The sequence below is a fragment of the Sorex fumeus genome, unplaced genomic scaffold, assembly GCF_029834395.1.
Source record: "Sorex fumeus unplaced genomic scaffold, SorFum_2.1 ptg000039l, whole genome shotgun sequence".
In the NCBI taxonomy this organism is placed as follows: Eukaryota; Metazoa; Chordata; class Mammalia; order Eulipotyphla; family Soricidae; genus Sorex; species Sorex fumeus.
Genome location: NW_026606096.1, coordinates 32296860 through 32321684, shown reverse-complemented (window position 1 = coordinate 32321684; position 24825 = coordinate 32296860). Strand labels below are relative to the sequence as shown.

Below are 24825 nucleotides of genomic sequence, written 5' to 3'. Positions count from 1 at the left end.
ACACGCATGGGCCCACCAACCTGTCCTTTGCCATCTGCTGCCTGGTCCCCTGCTTTAACCTGAACCTGTACCCCTGAAAACGGCAAGTGCCACCTGCCCCTGAGCACAGCTGCAGTCCCGCTGGTGGCCGCGGGGTCTCCATTCGCCTGTCTGGTCCCATCAGATCAGACGCACGGAAACCCGGCCACCCTGAGCTCAGGGGCATCCTCTGGCCAGGTGAGTGCTCCCTCCCCTCCAGCCCCACGTTCATGAGGGTCCTCGTTCCCCCCCCCCCAGCCTCCTGAAACGGTGCCCCCAGGTCACAGAAGTTGTGCCAATGAGGGGTGGGTCATTTAATCCCTCAGGCAATGAAGGTATGACCCTCTGAACTGACTCAGGGCCTAGAAGGATGTTTCATATCTGACAGCAGATGGAAATAAAGCGATCTAACTAAAATATAATTCCAGAGCCCAGTGTTCTATTTATTAGGAAGTATGGGAGCCTCAACCTCATGCAATAGGGGACCAGAGAGATAGTACGAGGGTTAAGACATTTGGCTCAAAAAGACTCAAATTATGCTCATTAACATAATCACAGCATAATTGTTTTAAAATAGCATTTATGTAGGACATCGCACATATTAATAAGCTGATATAGAGGAGATGAAAAACATTTCTTTATAGCCACATCAGCAGAGAGTATGGGACAAATATACTGCTTCCTTTGGGTTCTTTAAATTTTGTGAGCATATTTTTAGCCACCTATGATGTCCACATTCCAAAATAATTGCTGTTGACATATTTCTCTGTGGTCCATACCAAATATGATTGTATTCTACATTGTTTTGCATCTAGCCTTTCTGCACCAATTACCACCAACATTTCTCAAACCAACAGATCTGAGGTCCCCCACAGAATATAGAATAAAGTCCAAAGTGCTCAGTTTGGCCTAACATCTCCAAAGCAATTCCTGACAAGCCTCCTGGCCTAAATGAGGCATCTCCTCTCACTCCACGTGTTGCCCCCGACTTACTGGACTCAGGACAAACCAACCTTCTAGTAGCTTCTTATGCCAGTACCTCAGGCATGTGCCCAGCCCGAGTCCAGTCCAAAGACTCACTCCCCACTTCCTCCTTCATGTAGGTGTCGCCCTCCAACCACTTCTCATCTTACATAAGTTGGCAACCTCCCCCCCATAGCATTTTGTTCTTGTGCTTTTTCATACCAGTACTTAACCTCTCCACCCCCCACCCCGTCCCCAAGTCATTTCTAATCCTCCGTAGCCTCTAGATGCCTTTTTATCCCTCAGCACAAGGTTCAAAATGCGTATGAGTTGAACAAAAGGCTGAATTTGGCTCTAATCTGTCATTGTATGGTTGCACAAAACCACTGCCTGAATGTTGCTTCAAATATTTCACAAATCCCGTTTACACAGGGCAATGGTAATGGGGGTGTGGATAACCTCAGAGGCAATTTAGGGTATTTTCTGTTGATTCTCTTAAGGAAGGGAGATTTCTAAGGAGTTGACTGAGAAGTTGATTTTTTTTTCCTGAAACAAGGGTGGTACCTCAAATATGTCTGGACACCTCTGCAGTCTATTGTGGCATATAAAATGGTTCTGCAATGTCCATCCTTAAGTAAAATCTCTTTAAAAAGTTCTGATTGTCCTCCCAGGGTAAAGTATCATCTACTCACCTTCCAGCTGGGCAATCACAATCGTTCCTCCTCCCTTGCCCTGAATGCATAAAAGCTTAAAAGCCCAGACTCAGAATTCTGTCATTTCCCTAGTCTTGCCTGAATGACAGAAGTGAAATTCTGTCATTTTCCTAGTCTTGCTTCCCCCTCCGCCCCCATCACTGCTAGAAATACTTTCTACAGGTTGTGCTACCTATTAACTCATCAAATTATGGATTAATAAGAAGTCTATTGTTCCCTTGCAGAATTTAATCCTTATCGTGACCTGTCTAAATCCCACCCATCATCCAAGTCCCTCATGCTTGAACCCTCCCCACCCCGCCTCAAGGAAATTGAGTCTATATGAGATCTTTCCTCTCTGAATATTTCAAGAAATTTCTCTATCCAGCACTTTAGATAGACCCAGAGCTTATCCTAGCTCTGCCACATTGTAAGTTACACTGGCATTCACTGAACACAATTTCCTGAAGCACAAAACCCTTTTTTCATCTTTTCTCAAAGTTCCAGGCAGTCTGAGACACAAAATAATACAGATTTTCTAATTGAACTGTTTAGTCAATATCTCAATTTTTATGGGAGAGATTTTTGAAGAGAAATAAGCAGGATAACACATGCGGATTCCCTCCCTCCCTCCCTCCCTCCTTCCCTCTCTCTTTCCCTCCCTCCCTCCCTCCTCCCTCCCTCTCCCCTCCCTCCCTCCCTCCTCCCTCCCTCCCTCCCTCCCTCCCTCCCTCCCTCCCTCCCTCCCTCCCTCCTTCCATCCCTCTTTCCTTCCTTCCTTCCTTCCTTCCTTCCTTCCTTCCTTCCTTCTTTCCTCCCTCCCTCCCTCTCTCCCTCCCTTCCTCTCTTTTCTTCCTTTCTTCCTCCCTCCCTCCTTCCCTCCCCTTCCTCCCTCCCTCCCTCCCTGCTCTTTCTTTCTTTCTTTCTTTCTTTCTTTCTTTCTTTCTTTCTTTCTTTCTCTCTCTCTCTCTCTCTTTTTCTTCTTTCTATGTTTTGAGGTCATACCCCACAGTGCTCAGGGCTGAATCCTGGCTCTGTGCTCAGGGATCACTCCTAGTGGGCTTGCAGGAACCCATGGGATGTTGGAAATAGAACCCAGGTCAGCCACATGCAAGGCAAGTGCCAGATCCAGCTTACTATTCTTCCATCCCTTTCCTCTATATTTCCTTTGCATTATCCAAACACATTCACCGTGGAAACTTCATTGCTAAATTCTTATTTGTATTCCTCAGAAAACCCACCGTATACAATTTCTTTCTCATGAGTTTTTTGTTTCAGACTTGTTTTAAGATTATTAAGGGAACAGGGACATATAAAGGAAGATTTACTTCAGAAGTTACTATGAACTGGAATGATAGCACAGTTGGTGGGGCGTTTGCCTTGTACCCTGCTGACCCGGGTTCGATTCCCAGCATCCCATGTGGTTCCCCGAGCACTGCCAGAAATAATTCCTGAGTGTATGAGCCAGGAGTAACCCCTGTGCATTGCTGGGTGTGACCCAAAAAGCAAAAAAAAAAAAGTTACTGTGAACCCGTCTTGAAGAGGTCCGAGTTCCAGGGATCCTGGTATAGTTGGTCAAGATGGGCCACGGGGCTCTGGGGTAACCACGGTGGACTTTTCCTTTCACCCCTCGTCATCATTTTAAACAATGAGAAATCAAGGTAAAATGGACAAGGTGGGGTATTTTATAAGAAATCCCAGCAGGACTGCATGTAATCTGCTGGATGAGTGCGGGGTTGGGGGCCAGAGAGGTGATGGGCCTAGGGAACACACACCTGCACCTTCTCGGCTCTCTCTTCACATCCAGGTGCTCAAGTCTCTGGTGTTTTTCTGGGACCACTGACCACTGTTCACCCCCACTACTCCCAACACACACACACACACACACACACACACACACACACACACACACTTGTCTTCTAGTTTCTAGTTGCTTAGATTCTGGACCCTTCACAGCCCCAGAACAGGCCTGGCCGCAGATCACTCACCTTCTTCCTCGTAGAGAAAAGCCATATTTCGGTGCGCCTCGGCCTCCTTCCTCCCGCCGTCCAATTTGATCTCTTTAGCCACCTGAAAGCATCGTTCAAAGAAGTGGTTCCGGACCCATGTGTCTTCATTGTTATTGAAGTAACAGGCCAGAGCGTACAAGTTATCATAGACATGTTCGGGGGATTCTTCAGAGAGAGAAACATCCAGAATCTGCATTAGAAATGCCTTTTGCCTGGAACCTCCTTTCAAACAGCGAATTAATGGGAGAGGGTTTTTTTTTTTTACTCCTTTTTGTTCTTCCCCTTACAACTAAATGAACCCACTTGTTAATTAAAGTAGTGCTCCTGAGAAAAGCAACAAAAATAATTTCCCCGCAAACCTTGCAATGTGTTAGAATTGACTCACTAGTTGATCAAAACACTGAACATTTTCTTTTTTTTTAAAATATTATTGAATCACTGTGCTTGAATCATCGTGCAATACAGTTACAAGCTTCCATGTTTGAGTTTAAATCACACAATGATCAAACACCCATCCCTCCACCAGTGCACATCCCCCACCACCATTGGCCCCAGTATACCGCTCCTTTCCCACCCTCCCCCTGCCTCTATGGCAGACAGTTTCTCCCATACTCTCTACTTTTGGGCATTATGGTTTGCAAAACAGATACTGAGAGGCTATCACATTTGGTCCTTTATCTACTTTTAGCACACATCTCCCATCCTGAGCAATCCCTCCAACCATCGTTGACTTAGTGATTCCTTCTCTATCCCAGCTGCCTTCTCCCCCAGCTCATGAGGCAGGCATCCAACTATGGGGCAATATTCCTGATTCTTGGAAACACTGGGCATTTTCATAAGAGGAAAGTCAGAGTAATACTCCCAGCAACGTGCTCAGTTCTTTTAGAAGAAATGAGTACAGTTTCATTGAGGACTTTTTCAGTGCTCCAGAGAAAGCAGTGTTTCTTTTAAACTTGGTAAACAGGTAAAGAAAGTGGATGAAGCAGGATATTAGCACCAAGGAGACAGTGTAGAGTCCAAGTTACTGGCCCTTTTAAGGCAGTCAACCCCAGTTCAACCCCCCAGACCACACTGATGCCATGCTCCCATGAATTTTCATCACTGCAGTACCAGGTAACAGAATATATGTAATAATTTTACCTTTTCAGAGAAATGCTTGATATGTACAAGGTAGCGATTTTTATGCTGGGGCCTGAAGTTTTGTTTCTGAGTCCAATGGTGTTTATACACACACACACACACACACACACACACACACGGAAGAAAATTATTCAGAATGTCAGATTTACATGCCAAAATTCAGAATTCCCATCTTTTCTTTGATCACAGAAAAGTAGTCAATTTTTTGTTTGTTTTTGTGCTCAGGAATGACTTATGGAGGACTTGGGGAACCATTCAGGGTGCTCGGGATTGAACCAAGGTCGACTGCGTGGAAGGCAAATGCTCAGCTAACTATTGCTCCAGTCCCCCCCCCCAATTTCTAATCTGTCCATAAAAATACTTATGATCTTAAATGTCAATTAAATTACATTCAAGATAAAAATCTTTTCTTCAATACTTGAAACATAAAAAGCTTACTAGAAATAATACCATGAGGGAAAAGTGAACAACTTAAAGTCACAATTGTGAAATGTAGAATCTCTCTGGTCTGTGTTCTCACAAATCTCTAGTTTGAAAAGTCTCAGAAGCTTCTAGTACATATTGAAACCTTTGGATTTTATTGTAAGAGTGCTAGAAAATTTATATAATTTTCAGGTTACAGAATTCTTTGAGCCTCCTCAGTAAAAATCAATGTTCAGGCGCTTTACACACACACACACACACACACACACACACACACAGAGACATATGACAAACTAAGGTATAATTTTCATAATGAATGAGGAAAATAGAATTTCATCTGTGGGAAAGTAAAGTTCTGGCTATACGATAGACTGTGAGGGGTATGCATTGCCTTCTCTGGCTTAAGAATGACCTCACACTGGGGCCAGAGCCATAATATGGTGTTTGCCTTGCACTCGGCTGACCAGGATTCAATCCCTGGCATCCTTTATAGTCCACCGAGCCCACCAGGAGTGATTCCTGAGTGCAAGTCAGGAGTAACCCCTGACCTCTACCAAGTGTGACCCAAAACAACAACAACAAAATGACCTCACTAAGATGCCCCAAGATCAAGTCGCCCATTGATTCAGGTGCCCTGGAATTTATTCCATGGAGGTCTCCAGGCTAAACTAAACAGCATTAGATGATCTAGAATCTTCCCGGAAGAACCCCCTCCCCTGACCATTCTTTGGCAGTGGCCTTCCTTCCCTCTCTCCACGTACTTTTCCTGCCAGCTTCCTCGGCCTTGGTCAGGTGGTAGTAGAGATGATCCAGTTTCTCCGGCTGATCCTCCAGGGGTTTCTGCGGCCAGAAGGTCTCCTTCTCCTTGGCAATAAGCCTCATACTCTCCCACTTCTCTATCAAACCAAAGAGTTCGATGAAGGCGTTAAGGTAACCATCGCGCAGCAAATCCACACAGATGTTCTTCTTGTATGAGTTCCGGTAGCTGTAAAGAAGAAGCACGGTGCTTAATGCACTGATTAATCTTTTAAACCTGTCCCAGGTTTTCCACTTACAATAAAACAGCTTCAGTCTAATGAAAGATGCTAGGAGCTTTCTAGATACAGTGATTTGAATGGGATCCTGTTTTACCAGTAAGAACAAATAAGTTAGTTGACCGGTGTCTCAGTCCTTTCAGGTTTTTGTAACAGAAGCCTGAAAAGGGAGTAGCAAGTAGCTCTGGAGACTTCTGGAGTAGCAAGAAGCTCTGGAGTTGGGAAATCAAGACAAGGCAGCTGCAGGGCTGCCTCTTGGTGAGAACTCCTCCCAGTTCAGAGTCAGCCCCACCCAACCCTTTGTTCTGGTGTAGAAGGGGCCAGGGAGTCCTCCTGAGCCTTTGTAATTAGGTACCAATTTCATTTTTCCCATCTAAGCACCCCAAGAATTCTTTGTTAATATTATCACCCATGGAGGTGAGGTTACAATCTATGAACTGGGGGTTACAAGCATTCAGACGCAGCAACTGACAATACCTCCCAATACTTAATATATTGGCCTCCGACCCAAAGAAGTCAGGTAAAATTTACATATCATTTAGTATTTTTTAAAACCACAGTTTATATTCAGTTTCACTGTACTTTATGAAAGCTAATTCATTTGTGTGCATGTATGAAGACAGAGTTTATTGAAATCTAGTATGTGTGTGTGTGTGTGTGTGTGTGTGTGTGTGTGTGTGTGTGTGTGTTTGGGGGCCATATCAGGCAGTGCTCAAGACCAGATGTGGTACAGAGGATTAAATCTGATTGGCTGTCTGCAAGCCAACTGCCTTAACCGCTCTAATATTTCTCACCTTTTGCATATAATTTTTAAATAATTTTCAATTAGGGTTAAGAAAAATGACCTGCTATAATAATATTTACCTTCTACCTTAATAATAAAGAGTCCACAAGGAGATAAAAGTGACAAATTAATATTCCATTACTTATCAAAAAATATCTCCTAAGTTCTAGATAAAATTAGTTCTAGGCCCCTGTAAAGTGTTAAATGGAGAACATAATTAAAAAAGATTTTTAAAATATTCAAATAATATTAGATTTTAAAAATGTATATACGAAATAAACAGATCTATGAAATACTTGCTATTTGGTGGCTATAATACCACTCGATGAGAGATTTGAAGGCAAAGAGTATAGCTTTCTGCCATTCATTGCTTTTTTTATAGGTTTCGGAGCATTATCTGGTGATGCTCTGGGCTTACTCCTGGTTTTATGCTCAGGGATTACTACTGGCAGGGCTTGGAAGACCAGATGTGGTACCAGGAATGAACTGGGCTTGACTCACCAAGACAAGCACCATAGCTGCTGTACCCTCTCTATCTCAATCTCTCTGTTTCTCTCTTTCTTTCTCTCTGTCTGTCTGTCTGTCTGTCTGTCTGTCTCTCTCTCTCTCTGGTACCTACTATCTATCATTTTGTAAACATTAAGAGACAATGAAATAGAACAACGGACATGATGTAAAACTACTAGTGATAAATTCAGGAAGGGAATTCTGATAAAAATTTCACTAGTGAAGATAAAAATTTCATCTGAAAATACTGGTGGAGAGATTGGTATAGTAACTCTGAACCTGTAAACCAACAACTCTGAGAGTATTGTCTACTCTAAGACCTCAATAAAGAAATTATTTTTTTTAGTGGCCTAAAAATTTCTTTTTTCACTGTGAGGTGGTCACAGCCTTGGGTTAGTCCAGGAAGTTGGGCCAAGTTCTGCTTCATCTTGCTGGTCTTCATTTCTTCCCATCTATAAAATGTGTGCATTGTTGTGTATCACAGAACTTTCTCAGGAACAAAGCAATATTATATATGTCGAAAGACTAGGCAACGTCAAATTCTTCAGAAGCAAGGAATGACTCCAGTGATAGAGTACACGAGGCCCTGGGTTTCAACCCTAGCACTCCCTCATTCCTCACCCCCATGTGAATTCCTACTGTAATAGCTCTTTTCTCTTACTGTACTTTAATTCACCTGTGGAGTTAAAACACTCATACAAACACCTAAGAAAGGTGGAATCTATCCTCCTGAAATTTCCAATGACAAGTTAGTAAAAACTTTAAAGCAAATAAGTCCAACCATTTAAATTGTCATATTAATTGTAAATAATCAGTGAGCTTCAATTTAAAAAAGAAGTGTGATGTTGGACTAGGGGGTGAGGAACAATATTTACAAAAAAAAAATAATAACATACTTGGAAGTCAACTGCTCAGCTTTTCTGGTGTAATGGATTGCCTTAGGCCCAAAGCAGAGCAAGAGAATGGAGATTCAGAGAGGTAAGAGGCGCTTCTCCACTAGAGAAAGATCTGTCAAATTGGAAGTTTGCGGAGTGGTAAGAACTTGGAGTCTGTGAGGGCCGCAGGTCAGCCTGCTGAAGGGGGTGAGTCAGGAAGGGACTTCACTGTCACTGTATCAATGTCATCCCATTGATCTTCGAATTACTCGAGCAGGCGCCAGTAATGTCTCTATTCCTCCCAGTCCGGAGACTTTATCAGCTTTTTCTTACTCGTCCTTTCCCAATGTTTGGAGGTTCTTTCAGGGTCAAGGGAATAAGATCTATTGTCGTTACTGTATTTGGCATATCGAATATGCCACGGGGAGCTTGCCAGGCTCTTCCCATGTGGGCAGGATAATATTAGAAGTTTGCCGGGCTCTCCAAGAGGCATAAATGGGCAGGAAGTGTATTATAATGTGTCTTGCGACCACTTCGAGGCCACAAAGTCTAGAAAGCGGCCTGGAGCGTGGCGGTGGTTGGGCAGTGGAGGTCAGTTGCCGGGCCTGGGTCCCTTGGGTGGGGAGGGTTCTCACCCGCCACACAGCCTGACGCGGAGTCCAGTGGCATGGTTCTTGGAGCCTCCTTTTATACTTTTTAGAAAGATCTTGGGAGGAATACCCCCGCCGGGCTATAGCCCAGTCCTACATGGCAGAGAGGTGAAGAGCACCAACTGTCCAGGTCCACCCACAGAGAGGAAAATGAAGGCCATGGCCAAGCTAAAAGCTCAGAAGCTACTGTCTTGTAGGGATGGAAAATGGGGTAGGGATGGGGGTGGAGAGAAGGAATGACTGTTGGCCCCTTGCTCAGGTTGGAACAAAGGAGTCCATGAGAAGGCGGCACAAGGTGTCTTCTCTCCCTTCTGCCTTCCTCCCCAGTAGCTCCACCTCACGAGGACAGCTAAGGGCCTAGGGAGGCAGAAAACGTCACCATCTAGGAGTTCTCTGCAGACGAGGGCCACAACCACCCTCTGGAATGGAGGGCTCCGCGAGAGAGGAAAGTGGATGGAGAGCTTGTGTGTCTGCCACAGTAGCAGGGCCTGTGCCCAGAGAAGGCTGCACGAGTTGTCCAATGGGTACCAACAGAGGATATGGTGGCAACTCTCAGAAGATGATGCACTGGGTGGGATGCAGACTCCTGAGGGATTTGGACCAGCCTATTTCCAGAGCTGACAGAAAAAGAACAGAGCAAGTGCAGCACCTGGCTAGACTCCCACAGTGGAAGGAAACTTGCCCCACAGTGCTCTGAACGCTGCAAGTTCCCATTTCTTCCAGCCCAAATGCCTAAACCTGGCAGTTGCCGATCCTGGTTCAGTGATCTGGCAAACCCAAGGCCCATATCTTGTGGACACTCTTAATCTTCTCCTCATGCTTCATCTCACTATCAGGTGGCTGCAGCTCCAGACATCAGGATTATCTTCCTCCAAGTCCAGAAAAAGGGAAAAAGCAGAGATGGGGTGGAGAAATTGGATGGGAGTTAAGGTGCATGCCTTGCTCGTTTGCTATTAGGCAACACAGAGGCCCTCAGGCTTTGCGAGCTGCAGCCCTGGAGATGCTTACACATGGCTTGGAGTTTCCCCCAAACAAGACACAAAAGAAAAGGGAAACCAGGTAGCACCAGCGTTTCCTTTAAATCAACAAAAACCAAACAGGAGCCTGAGAGTCTTCGTTCTGATTCCCATTGGGGCAGGGAAGCAGGAAACCGGCTCTGAGCCTCTCTGCCAGGTACTGTGGCTATGGTTGGTCAACCCAGCACCAGTTCACACCCGTTTTGAAAACTGGTTGGTCCCAACTGACATTCGGTGTCACCGGATCTTGATTCTGAAGATTTCTAAGCCAAGGGGTGGTGTCAGTGACCCGAATTAAGACAACTGGCATCTTTCCCAGGATTTTGAATGCAAAAAAAAAAAAAACCCACAAAAAATAAAGCCTGACACACAGCAGCCCCGTGTCAAATGGTCCTTGCTGCCCTGTTTCTTTCCAGGGTTCCGGGTCTTCTTCCTCCCAGCTGAGCTGGCCTCTCTCCTGGGCTCCATACCGAACTCCTGTCCATAAAGTGCTTTTTGTTTAATTCGGTCACAGTCGGTATCAGCTACTTTTCAACCAAAGACTTTACAAACTAATTCAGAGGGACTGGACTAAAATTCTTTCCAAGTCATCTTTCGGCCTCAAAATACCCATGATACATAACTAAGATCAATTTTTAAAACTGCTGTTACATTTTTAAAAAAGCGCCATTCTTTGCAGAAGAGGTTTCAAATAAAAATGTACTTCAAAATGCATAGGCCTATTTCATAACTATTTTATACTGACTCCGGCTTGAGCCCACACGCTATGTTTAAGCCTAATTACTGATATTTGAGAGAAAGGGAGCTTTCATGGTGATCTACTAAATAGGTTACTCTATAAACCGTTATGCTTAATGCAGAATATTTTCTTTTAACTAGAATAATGTTCATTTATGAAAATGAACTTACTACCTAAAATTAAAATTAACTCTCACCCTTCAAGTTAGGTTTCTTGGGCTTTATATTCCATTAACAGAGAACCACAAATTTTACTTCTTTATGACAAGAAAGCTTTAAAAATACAAAAAATTCAAATTCATTATCTTATGCATTTCATTAGGATATAAAGTTGTTTGTCTCTGATATCATACAGACTTTTTTTGCTTTTTGGGCCACACCTGACAATGTACAGGGGTTGCTCCTGGCTCATGCACTCAGGAATTACTCCTGACGGTGCTTGGGGGACCATATGGGATGCTGGGAATCAAACCCAGGTCAGCCACGTGCAAGGCAAATGCCCTACCCGCTGTGCTATCAATTCATCCCAATAGACTTTTGAAAGCAAATACTAGTAGAAGTTCAAAATGTTCTCTTGTAAAGTATCAGAAGAAGAGAACTCTTCTTGGTGTGAAGTCACTATCCTGGGTGAAATTGAGAATTTTGGTAAAATTTGCATGGAGATTGGCTGTTAGGAAACTTGAAGACAGTTCTCCCAACAGAAAACATGCAGGTTATAGAGGCAGATGCTGTGATAGTCACAGGTGTGCTAGATGCTTATGAATCTATCTTGGCAAGATCTTTGCCATACAGGGTGCTGAGTTACACTACAGGGAGGAATGAGCTTGAGGGGACGGAACTGAGACATCAGGCCTTTTCCAGGGATTTGAGTGCTACTTAAAAAGCAAGATTCACGAGGATCCTGTACACTTTGAATTTAACAAAAATTTCCCTCAACATTAGGGAAATAAGCAAAAGCTATGAACTGACAGAAAAGAATACCCGGTAATCTGACCTAAATCTCAAACAGATGCATCTGTGGAAATGCTGGAAAACAGGGAGATTTCTGTTAAACAGCGCTGAACTAAGATAGAGCTTTAAAATCCTGCCCTAAGACATTTTTCTTCTAGCTGCGATAAAGCACGAGGCTGTGTGGATATCATTTGTCGTAGCTCTCCAAAAGAATGCATCTCTTTCTCCAGATAATGACGGTCTGCAGGAGGCTGTGACCCACCCACAGCTTCACTGTCTCATTGGTGTCAGAGCTGGAATTCGCGCCCGCCCGGGGATCCCTCCCTGAAAGCAGAATTTCCCCCCTTGTCCACAATACCTCCTGGTCCCTCCAGCTGTGCTGCTGCTCCTCCTCCTCTTTCCCCTCTTTCTGTGTTTGTTCCCATGGATTATTTTTTCCCTGACTTGATGCTTTGAAAGGACTTGAAGCTTTTTGATATTATGATTCGATGATTATGATGAAACACTCCCACGTTCTGCAGATGTTAACACCGGTTTATGTTGGATTAAGGAAAGAGAAGGGGGTCATTCTCTGACATTCCCAAAGAAGTCCTCAAAACAAAGGGGCAGGCAGACAGTCAGTTGTGCTGGTACCAAGGCAAGGCCACGAAGATTTGATTTTACTCCAGGGTGCAAAGCGTGATGAGAAAACCCTGACAGAGACGAACTTACAAGAGGATAAAGCACACACAGTCACAGGATATATGAATTAACAAAATAAACAGGGAACAACTTATTTTACTCCCTCTGTATTTATAGATGTTTCTATTAAGTCTTAGATGAACTTTAGAAGTCAAAAGGCAGCTACTCAATTTCAAATTTATGATTAATATGGGTCACAGGCATATTTTGTTAGGAAGAATGACAATGATACATACCAAGGTAAAGTTTCACACCCTGTGAAACATTTCAAAAGCTTTTCAATTAAAAAAAATCATTCGCAACAAGAACACATATTTTTAATTTAATCGTACAAAGATAAACTCAAAGATGTGTAATAGTTAATCGAAAGTCAGGCTAATACTTTTATTCCATTAAGTTAATATTTATAAGTCACGTGTGGGTTATCTATGTCAATTGTAACAGTCTTACATTCACATCATGGGGATAAATGTTATTGGAGTCACCTACGGGATAATTACATCGACTCTTAAATTAATACTTAAATAGCTTCAGTTAATATAATTTCCACAGATAAAGTGATTCACATTTTTTAACCATACCTTTCTGTGTAGGTAGCTATTCCGTTAAATGAGAAAAGTGTGTGTGGGGGGAAGGGTGGAAGTATTTTTCTTGACATACACACAGTAATAAAGACCATAAATGTTATTTTTGGTGTTTTATATTTGTTAAAAATAATTCTTATAGTTATGTAAAGAATATTTCACCCTCCCCAAGCTAAACATACGTATAGGGTTTCCTAGTCATATTAGATATAACAAGAGAGTTTCCAAACAAAAAAAGGGTTAAGTTTAAAATGACTTTAAAGTATACAGATCTGCAAAGAATACTGAAAGCATTCTTTAAAAGTGTTATACATTTTGGTTTGTTTATAATTAGTCATAGTATCATTAAGAATAACCCTGCGATCACATGTATATTTTTTGGTACTAACCATTTGAGAGTTGAGATTTGAGAGTTGTATTTATTTTCCATGTACTTTTAAATAGAGCAAGGAAATAAGTTTTAAGATGTGGGGGAGAAAGGCCTTTTTTTTAAATGTAAAGAATTTCCAATGAGTTGACTGGTCTCTGGGGGCATCTGCTGGAAATTCTGCAAACTGCAGTCACATCATGTAAATTTGATAACTTTCATTATCCATCTTAATACAGATATAATTTTAATTGATATGCAAATAAGGTGGCACTCAAAGAAGATAAATGTAAAGTTATGCATGGTATTCTATCTCATCCATCTGGTAACAGCAGAACGCATAGATGCCTATGAGCGCAGTTTTAACAAATACTCTGCTATTAAAAATGTAAATAGGGCAGTTTTCAAACCAATTCTCTTGCCTGGAAAAATCAAAACTACATATTAGAGGTAAACATGTACATATTTAATGGACCGTTTCTGTGAATCCAAATAAAGTACATAAGAAAAGTACTTTCAAAATTCTGGTGATTTCCTAAAACAAGTTCTTTCTGCATCTCAATATATCACAAATCATAAATAACCTGACAATCACTACTTATTTTTCTTGTAACTTCATTTAACTACATATTTACATGTTTATATCAAGGAACAGAGATTTTTTAATATTTGGAACAAAAAATCTATCCTTTATTAAAATTAGTCATTAGGGGTACAATAAATCATTAAGAAGAATACTGTTATTAATTTTTCCACAACATTTTAGAATTCACTTAAAGGAAAATAATCGCAATAAATATAACACTGTTATTGCAGCTTAAGTATGATTTCAAACAACTTTTATAAGAAATGATATGTTTAATGCAGTTAAGACTAATCCTAATTACAGCAATTTAATGACACTGTAATCAAAATGGTTTTTTGGTAAAATTTTTGGACATATTTACATTTAGATGGGAAAAATTGAGGGGTTGGAGAACAGTACAGTGGATAAGGCACTTGTCTTGCATGAAGCCCACAAACGGTGAATCTCAGCACCCAGTATGGTCCCCTGACCCTACCCAGGAGTGATTTCTGGTGCAAAGCCAGGAATGAAAAAAAGAAAAAAATAATTCAAGACATATTTACTGTACTATACTGAAATTATGTTGTAATATTTTTTATACATTGTTATAGTTTTAAACAAACTCTTAATATGAAAATAAGCATTTTAGCTTCATTACAAAGAAATGCTACAAAAATGCATGTAGGGGTTAGCGTGTTTCTGAAGATTTTATTAAAATTACTCTCTAGCTGTAATACCACCTATAATTGGTACACTAAAAATTAACATAAAATTTGATTGAAGAAATTAGAGTATAAATATTAATATGAAAGTATTATGTTTTAGTTCAGATTTAGATTTACTTAGATAGCTGGATTCAATTGATAACTTCAAAATAAATAATAGGGTTATGAACTAGAATTTTTGTGACTATAAATGATTAGAAATACACTAAGTTCACACTTTTGAGGAACTGTAACATATGCAAGATTTAAACATTTTTTAGAATGTACAAATTTTACATTTTTGTGTTAATAATGTTAGAAAGCACAATCAGACTTGAAATTCAAAAATGAGGTAAACTGAAAAACACTTTTAGAGAAGACTCGGCACCCAAGTTTAATCTTTAATTCTTTTTGTAAAAATAGTAACTAAGACACTTACCTCAGAGCATTTTGTGAATGGGATTAGTGCGATTCATTAAAAAGAAAAAATTTAAATGTGTCCCGCAAATAATTCTAATAGCACAATAAAATTTTACCTCCACAGAGGTAATTTTACTTTAGGATACATGGACTATCCTTATAGGATAAAATTTTTTTCACTAATTTATTGTTAGAAATTATAGCATAAAGGGAGTGACTTTTTGTGAATTGTCTAAGTCATTCAGTACTGGTGTTGATATTGTTGCAGCATGTGAAGAAAACCTGGTTATTCAACAGACTATACAGACAGCGATCCCTCCAGAAGCTTTAAATAATTCTCTTAAAAATAAAACAGATTTTTCTCTGTACATACCCTGGTAAAAATTACTTACTCAAGTGATTTTTCTTTCATCTAATATTTGAAGTGCAGAGATTGACATCAGGAAAAAGTACACTATTAATCAACCAATATAAAACACTGACAAAAATATTTGTGTTTGTAGCTGTACATTTCCCCTTATATCTAAGGCCAATTATTGGTACTCTATAAATAATCTTATTACTTGCACACCCTCTAAAAACTCAATTATTTTAACAAAATTTTTAAAAACAAAATGTTCAATTATAGTGGAACAAAAACTAGAAATAGAAAGCTCAAAGATTATTTGAGTTTTCAGTAAAACAATTTCAAAGCTTAACGTTAACACCTTGAGTCCAAATACTACAAAAATAAGGAAATTGTATTGGTTTTTGTTCTTTTCTTTCAATTTACATGGTAACTTTCTACTTCTAAGAAAACAACATTATATATCTAATTTATATCTGTTATCTTGGTTAAAAATCAATAAACATCTGAAAAATAAAGTCTGAAAGTAACTTCAGTTTTGGACAGAGTCATAATGATAAAAAAAAATATCTAATGAGTAATTGAACACTGTTCTAGTCTACATTTCTGTGTAATAATATTAACAGAAGGGAAGGAAATTTGCTATTGTGTAACCATAAACAATGTACTAAAACGATGTGTAAATGGGTCATACTAGCTCATGAACTCTACAATTTTTGAATTTAATTTTTATTTAAAAATACCATAATTTACAAAGTTGTTCATTATACAGTTGTTTCAGGCCTGTTTCAACACGACCAGAGTGATTTTCCCTCCACAAATGTTCCCATTTCCTCTCCCATCTCCAACCTGCCTCCTTAGGCAATTAACAAATTTACTTCATACTACTTATTCCAACTGTGTCTGGCATATCGATATGCCAGACACAGTAACAACAAAGTCTCCAATGGAGACGTTACTGGGCCCGCTCGAGCAAATCGACGATCAACGGGAGGGCCTTTACCTTACCTTTACTTATTCCAACAAAACTTTAAGAAATGGCAAATAGAATAAACAGAAAATAAATCAGTAAGAGCCAATCTGTGATTGCTATATGATTTTAATATATGCAAATAATGGAAATAAAACTCTGTAATATAATATAGTAAAATGCTTATTCTCATTTACATAAGTAAGTTTTCAACTCTGGAATCTAAAGTATATTGTGTTAAATTTCATTTTATATTTAAAATCTTTTTTAAAAAAATCTAAATTGGTGTTTATAATTTTTTACTAAGAAGAATTCTATACAACTAAGAGCTACACTGATTCTTGAAAAAACCAATTTGGAGGAAGTTCTATGATTTAGGAAATTTCATGTGAACATCATTTCAGCTTTTCTTCCAGTCTTTCTCTTACACATCTTTATAAGCAAAAGAACAATCAATTCCCATATCAGTTGAATGGTGTCAAACTTAATAAGTTTAACTGTAACAAAAAGAAATACAATTTTAATATAAATGTAATGCTGGAGAATAGAAAGACAAAACTCAGTCAAAACAACAAGTTGCATTAGAAAGAAAACTTCAGCTCACTGGTTCCTTTGTCACTAAAGTATGTCATACATTTTATCTTTGCAAGAGTTTGACGAGTTTTGCAAGTAAAATTCTGTTTCCTCTACACTTGCTAATAGTCATGAGAATCTGTAGTTTGCACCTTCCCATTAAAAATGTATTGTATTTTTTGAAATTATTCACCCCGCCTTTTATCCAGATCATGTCTTTGAAAGGAGGAAGTAGATAATAAATGGAATAATTCATGATTTCCCATTAAATATGAAACTTTCTTTTGCAGAGTTTAGAAAATGAAGTTCTACATAATGTACAAAAGTTGATTAGAACTTTTTTTTTAACCTTTTCAGGAAAAAAACTTCCACATTAAACAAACGCATAAGATTTCTTTGGGAAAAGCAAACCAATCAATTCTTTATACCTCTACTTTTGTTAGATATGTTCTAATGTTGCTCTTTCCACATATATATTTTCTTATAAAGCCTAGGAAGTTTCAAAATACTGGCATAAAAAAATCATACACGGGGCTATAAACATGATGGAAATATAACTGATGTTTAAATTAGGAAGGGAAAAAAGTCATATAAATAAAAAATAAAAACAAAACATTGTACATGCGCTTTTCAGGAATGTAATAGAAGATAGAATATAATAAACAACAAAACCTGTGTTTGGATTTCTCCAGTGGAACACCAAATATGGAAAATTTGGGGTTTTTATTTTTGTGTATGTATGTAGAAAAATACATACATTTATGAAGCATTTTTCCACAAGCATCTCTCTCACTCCATCAACTGCACCTCTTTGCCTTTTTGTTCTATCTGACTAAAATTAAGGAACAAATTAAACCAACTGATTCTGGGCTCATTTTAGCTCTATTATTTTATTATTCTCGGCTAAAAAAGCTGTAGCAAATGTAAAAGGGAAAAATCCCAAGTTCTGATTATTTTACGGCATAAGACAGCATTACATTGGGTTTTGAAAAGTTTTTGTTCTGGGACAGTTCATCTTTTGACTGAGCTATTTTCATTTTCTTCACATCAAAAATATAAATCCAGGATACATTTTCATCTTTTTCACTTGAATCCTAGAAAGATAACTACAAAACTGACTATCGTGTGAAGAAGCTCTGTTCTGTGCTCTAATTTCTATCAGAAAGAAGGTGTGTGTGTGCAGTTCCTTTGAGCTGTAAAGGCAGGTTTATCTCAGGTCCACAGGGAGCAAATGCCCAGAACGCGGGTCCAACTAAATGAATTGAAACAGGAGTCAGATTGATCACAGTGATATTGGCCAGACAGCATCTATATACCACTATCGTATTTACTGAATAGTGTATTTCACTGTGTTGCAGCAACCTCAAACACTGAGAAAGTTCCTCATGATTAATAAGGTAAAGGTAAAGGCCCTCCCGTTGATCGTCGATTTGCTCGAGCGGGCCCAGTAACGTCTCCATTGGAGACTTTGTTGTTACTGTGTCTGGCATATCGAATACTCTCGGTAGCTTGCCGGGCTCTCCGAGAGGGGCCCGGCAAGCTACCGAGAGTATTCGATATGCCAGACACAGTAACAACAAAGTCTCCAATGGAGACGTTACTGGGCCCGCTCGAGCAAATCGAGCAAATCGAGAATGATTAATAAGAAGCTGGACTAAAACCAACGAGTTATAGGTGCCCACCAGAATATTGCAAAAAATAAACAAATTTGTGAAGAGCTGAAATTAATTTATACTTCTAAACATCTAGCACAGAAAGAGAAAAACAGTCCAGACGCTATTCTTCCTTGAGGCAGAGATCACTTTTGCTTCTCTTGTATTTTCTTATAAAAGCACAAGAGGCAAGGAAATGAAAGTTTGTGACTATCAAAATAGAATTTAGGAATAAAAAAGGACGTATAATATCAGAATTCATAAGCATATTAATTTATTGAGAATCACAACAAGAAATAGTATATGCAATAGCACAGATTAAAAATTAGCAGAATAAGAATAAATTGTCTTTTTTTAATTTTTCTCCCAGAAACTAACAAATACAATAGAGGTAAAAAAGATTTGAATTATCTGTACTGAAATGAAAGCCCAAATTAATAATTAGATTCTGAAAGGCTTTTCTAAGTCTTTATCTTTACTGAATAAAATCTAACTATTTTCACGTTTGAGGGATATAAATATTAACCATGTACCAGCAACAATAGAAATTATATAAACTCATATTATAAATTTGCTCGAGCGGGCCCAGTAACGTCTCCATTGGAGACTTTGTTGTTACTGTGTCTGGCATATCGAATACTCTCGGTAGCTTGCCGGGCTCTCCGAGAGGGGCGGAGGAATCGGACTCGGGTCGGCCATGTTGGCCGCTTGTAAGGCGAACACCCTACCCGCTGTGCTATCTCTCCAACCCAAACCTTCAGCACCTCCTTCGAGCCGGAATCGAACCAGCAACCTAAGGATGTCTCACAGTACTGCTGTCTACAGTCCTCCGCTCTACCAGCTGAGCTATCAAAGGGCGCACATATTATAAATTAACAATCACTAATTTACTCTCTAAGCCCACATCTTTCCACCCACACCTAAGACAAAAAATAGAAACAAGAGAAAGCTATATACCTGAAAATTTACATATTCATTTGTAATTTACTCATTACCAAAAGAGAAAAACAGAAAATTCATATCTTCAAAGTAGAAAGAAAAGTATCTAAATATAAAATCGTGAGGAAAGAAGTATTCAAAAATTTTATAATTTAAATGCATTTATTAGAAAATAAGAATACCTGAGATGAAGAATCTAGTGTTCAAATTAGGATAAAATAAAATCAACCAAGAAGTCAAACAGAGGATAGGGAAGAAAACAAAAGTCAACATTAGTGAAAGAAAAATACAATTGATCTATTAAAAATACTGTTTATACAAAAATAAATAGACCTCTGTATGATCAAAAACAAAAAGTAGGTTCAATAATCAAAATAATGCTGGAAATAAAAATGGTAGCAGTATAGTATAGAAACATGGTTATAGGCAACTTTAGTGTAGTAACAGCATAGTAAGTACCTAAAAGGTAAGTTACAGTGTATTTTAAAATGTACAAGGAGAAGTAAAATAAAGATTTACTTTTAGTATCTAATTTAGACATCAAAAATGTGTTGTGAGGTAGAAATCATCTTCTGTGTGAATGGTGAGCTGAGATATCAAAACAAGTGGGACTAATTGTCAAAGATACATTATCTAGCCACCATTATCATTATACTACCTACAAGATAGGGAACAATTCTATAAGAAAGAGAGGAAATGAGGACTACTGGAAAATATGATAAACTTTATCATAATAAACACAAAATCTACATCTCTATAAAATGGGTGTTTTTAAAAAATTCTAAATATGAATTTTTTGGCTGGAGAAGGCATAGAAGCCAATTAAAGTTCTATTTTTTCTTACCCCTGACTCTCCTTCCACCTCAGGAAAAATAAATTATTTGATTCTAAGACAATTGTACAAAGCTTTTTCCATATATAAAAAATTCCCATCTCATCCAAAATGCCCCAGAGCTTAGAAAAAAGATGAAAAATCATTTAGTGCCTATAAAAAAGAATTTCCCCACATGAAGTAAAAGATAAGAAAATTATAGGTCAGTATCATTACAATGTAGATGATAAATTCTCTATGCTTGTCACTTTCCAAAAAGAATTCTATTGTCTTATCTTTTGCACAGTCATTTCAAATGAAGGAAATGTGGTTAGCCATTGATCTTGATTTTTTTTGTTTGTTTGTTTGGTTTTAGGACCACACCAGGTGATGTGATGTGCTACTCTTGGCTCTGTGCTCAGGACTTATTCCTGGCAGTGCTTGGGGGACCACAGGAGATGCCAGGATCTAACCCAGGTTGGCCACATGCAAGGCAAATGCTCTTCCTCTGTACTATCACTCCACTCCGCCATTGATAATGATTTTGAAGTGAAAAATAAAACGAAAGAAAGAAAACTAAACTACACTCTACTTCAATATTTCCTTCGCTTAAAAATATTTTTTTCAGTTATTTTGGCTATAGGAGAGCAAATTTGTATCAAGTTTATAAGGTTTTATGAACTCTGTGTTTGACTACAAAATGATAGTGTGATAAGAGAGAAATAGGTTTATCTCTTATCACAATTAATGAAAATTCAGAAGGACCCTAAAATTCTGGTAACTGATGGATTTCTGGCTCATTTTCTTTCTTGCTTAATTATTTCCTCCTCTCTGTGCATCACATTTTCTACCTCATTGCTCTTGCTTCTTTTTAACATTCGATTCCCTTGGTCAAATTTCATAATCTCTGATTTTGTTTCTGAGAATATGAAAGATTCTTTCCAGGGTTATTGTGAGACTCACTGAAAACAGACCAGCACAGTAATCATGTAGTGCATCTTGTTACTATCTTGCCTGAAAAAAGACTAGCTAAGGCTTTATGACAAACATGCTAAATGCTCATTTAATTTGTCATTTGCTGTGTAAAACCTTATTTCATCGCTTCATTAAAAAAATTTCAAAAAAATTTTCAAAGTAATTTTCTTTTGGAGTTTAGTATCAAGAAGAACAACATCTCTCTGGACTGATCCACCCTTCTCATCAGAGAATGAGAATTCATCACTTTTCTCATCTTGCCCAGTGAAGTTCAGACTTCATGTTCCTTCAGGGGACGGTTATTACTCTAGCAGTGTACTTTTTTTTTTTTTGGCATTTTGGGTTACGCCCGGCGATGCACAGGGGTTATTCCTGGCTTTGCACTCAGGAATTACTCCTGGCAGTACTCAGGGGACCATATGGGATGCTGAGGATCAAACCTGGGTCGGCCGAGTGCAAGGCAAATGCCCCACCTGCTGTACTATTGGCTCCAGCCCCAATAGTGTATTCTTACACTTCGACTTTATCTGCCTTTCATTTTCCATGTGTAATAGAAAATGTTTTGTTAAGTTTTCTAGAAAGAAAGTAAAAAACAGTTATTTTATGTGAGAAGAGTCTTGAAGGAAAAAGAAAACCACACATACAATCACAGCCTTTAACTTATTATCTTCTGCAGAGTCCTTTTATCAGGTCAATTCTCCGCAACAAAGATATTTTCTGGTAATAAAAAGATATTTTCAAGGTAATACTATAGAAATATATTTTGCATACATATATATATACACATATATACACATATATACATATGTATGGGACACAGGTTGGAAAGCACTAATACTCAAAATGTTTCAATCTCTTTATAAACATTAATTGATCCTTCAAACTTGTCCATAATCCTAGCCTCATCATTACCCCTATCTTTTTTCAGATAAGGGAACCTGAGCCCAGAGCAGTTAAGTAACTTAGTCAAAGCCAAGCAGTTATTTCATTAGTAAGTATAAAGATGGGACTGGAGTGGAGGGCTGAGTCTTTAAGCCCTGTTCATTTTCTTGGACCTGGTGGTCACCCTCCTAGGCTATCTTTAGGCAATGCACCCTGTGATTTTCACCGCACACTCAGATTTTAAATCCTCGCGATAATTTCCAATTGATGGGTCATAACCACTACTCAAGAATGGGTCACAATCTATAGTTTGAAAATTAAGAAAGAGAAACCAAGACCATGTGTTGGGGTTGGGGCCAAGCACGTACTGGAGGCCCCTGATTCCATCCCTGGCACCTTTTCAGCAAAGACATGTATGTGATATCTGCCTATTTAGACCACTCAAGCCTGAGCTCTGAACACCTAGTAGGTAAGCAGAGAGCAAAGAAGACTTCCTACAGAAGCAAACAGGTAAGCTGAGGCTGGAAGACAAAGTTCACCAAGTACTGAAGGTTTGAAGATAAGTGACATTTCAGGAAGGGGAATGTATATTGCAATGAAAGGGGAAAAGAGCATCATTCATGGATCATGCATTCATGAATCAAACACTATTGAACTAAGTTCTTTACAAGTGCTGAGGATGCCAAGATGAGCACAGGGCCATGGTGCCAAGCCCTCTTGAAGCCAATATTCAAGCACGAGAAACAAGCTAATGACAATGCAACACTCTAACTGCCGAAATGGGAGGCATTCTTAGACTGCAATTTTTATTTCAGGTATTATATCAGCAAGTTTACTTAATATATTTGGAGTGAATTAGGAATGAATAAGGATCATGCATGAAATGAAAAAGGACACATATGTCATAGACCAAGGGAATGGGAATATGCTAAAGTTAGAAGATGAAAGAGGACACAGTATACATAATGAAGGCCTGAGGAACTTTTGAGACAGAATGGTGCCATGGTTCAAGGATGGGTTCTGGAATTAGATTGTTTAGCTTCCAATAACTGCTCTTCTGCTTAGTTAGTTGTGTGACTTTGGGTAAATGACTCGATATCTCTGTACGTCAATTTCTTCACCTGTCAATGCAACTAGCAAAGATTTTTATAGGAAAAATAAATTAATATATAATGAAGCACTTCAAAGCAGCATCTGAAACATAGGAAGTACCCAACAAATATTAGCCATTATTATTTTGACAATTAATAAATCTCAAAGCAGTAATGGGAGCAGGAAATAGGCTGGGATGTGGTTGGATTTAGTGTAAAATTATTGATCGTCCACTGTGATCTCAGTACTGTTACAGAACTTTCAGGCTCAGCAGTGAACAAGACATTCATTTTCTCAGTTTTCAAGGCAGCTCAGAAGGAGTCATCTTAGATTACTTCCTTTACTTGGACTCATGTTCATTCCATTGGTGAGCTCTGCTCTCCTGATCACCTAAATATATTCTGAACCAGACCATTTTTTATCATTCTTACTCTATCTATCCTTTCAAACTGATATCACCTTTGACTTGGGCCAGGAAATACCCACTGAGCAACCTGAATAATCCTTTCAAAATCAAACTACATTATGTCATTTCCTAGCGTAAAATGCATCAATGGTTTCCCAAGATACCTAGAGTATAATTTAAATTATTTGAAATTATTCTGACCCAATAATATCTAACCCATTAAATAACACACATGTAATGAACAAATTATATATTTATTTATTTATTTATTGGGTCACCATAAGATACACAGTTACAAAGCTGTTCATGCTTAGGTTTTAGTCATACAATTGAACAAAGAATTTAAAGAGAAAAAGAAGTTTGGAAAGAGTATGTCTTATTGATTACCTAAAAGCTTTAAAAGACACTGTAGTAATTAATTAATAAGAAAATTAATAAGTAATTTATTTTAATTAATTTAAAATCCAAAGAAATCCATACCAGTGACTTTTCATCAACCAAAATCTTTAAATAGAAAATCATGAAAAATCTAGTAATTAAAAATATATTAACCTTTTCTAAAAAATATTTCTCATTCCCCTGGCTTATAAAACAGGTAACAACAATCCCAATGCTTTAATTCCAACACAAAGTTAACACACCACACACACTGTATTAGGGAAAGAAACAGAGATACAGAAACTTCCATAATTATAGCATATTTTTAATAAACTCTGAGAATCATTCTAATACACGCAAACGTAGTTTTAAAAGTTTTCAAATAATCAAATTGAAAATGATATAGTGAAAGAAACTCCCGCAAATTTAAGCATTAAAAATTTCTCTCATAACTAGATAGCTAAACAGTTTTATTCCAATAGAGCATGATAAAGATTGAATTCTGGAAAAATGATGGCTTAAGAAGCATGAAGAATCCACCTCCCAACCTAAATAATAATTGTATCTGATATAACTATTTTGCAACTTTAGAAGATATTGAAAACTACTAACTTTTAGTGAAAATATTCAAGGGAAAATGTGGTTGATTTTGGTCATTTTCAACTTTAAGAAATAGTCAC

General features: G+C 38.5%; 1 protein-coding gene and 1 non-coding gene across 2 annotated transcripts in view; both read right to left on the bottom strand.

The window, feature by feature from the left end:
* Positions 1 to 24825, bottom strand: part of TTC29 (tetratricopeptide repeat domain 29) — a 125266-nt gene that overhangs the window by 83282 nt on the left and 17159 nt on the right. The window contains exons 4-5 of the mRNA XM_056119032.1: positions 6007 to 6230; positions 3662 to 3847 (exon numbers count right to left, since the gene is read on the bottom strand). Of these exons, the coding sequence (XP_055975007.1) occupies positions 3662 to 3847; positions 6007 to 6230 (410 nt within the window). The remainder of the gene's footprint in view (positions 1 to 3661; positions 3848 to 6006; positions 6231 to 24825) is intronic.
* Positions 19428 to 19518, bottom strand: TRNAY-GUA (transfer RNA tyrosine (anticodon GUA)). The gene is given in 2 exon segments: positions 19428 to 19463; positions 19482 to 19518. It is a non-coding gene; the product is annotated as a tRNA-Tyr (tRNA).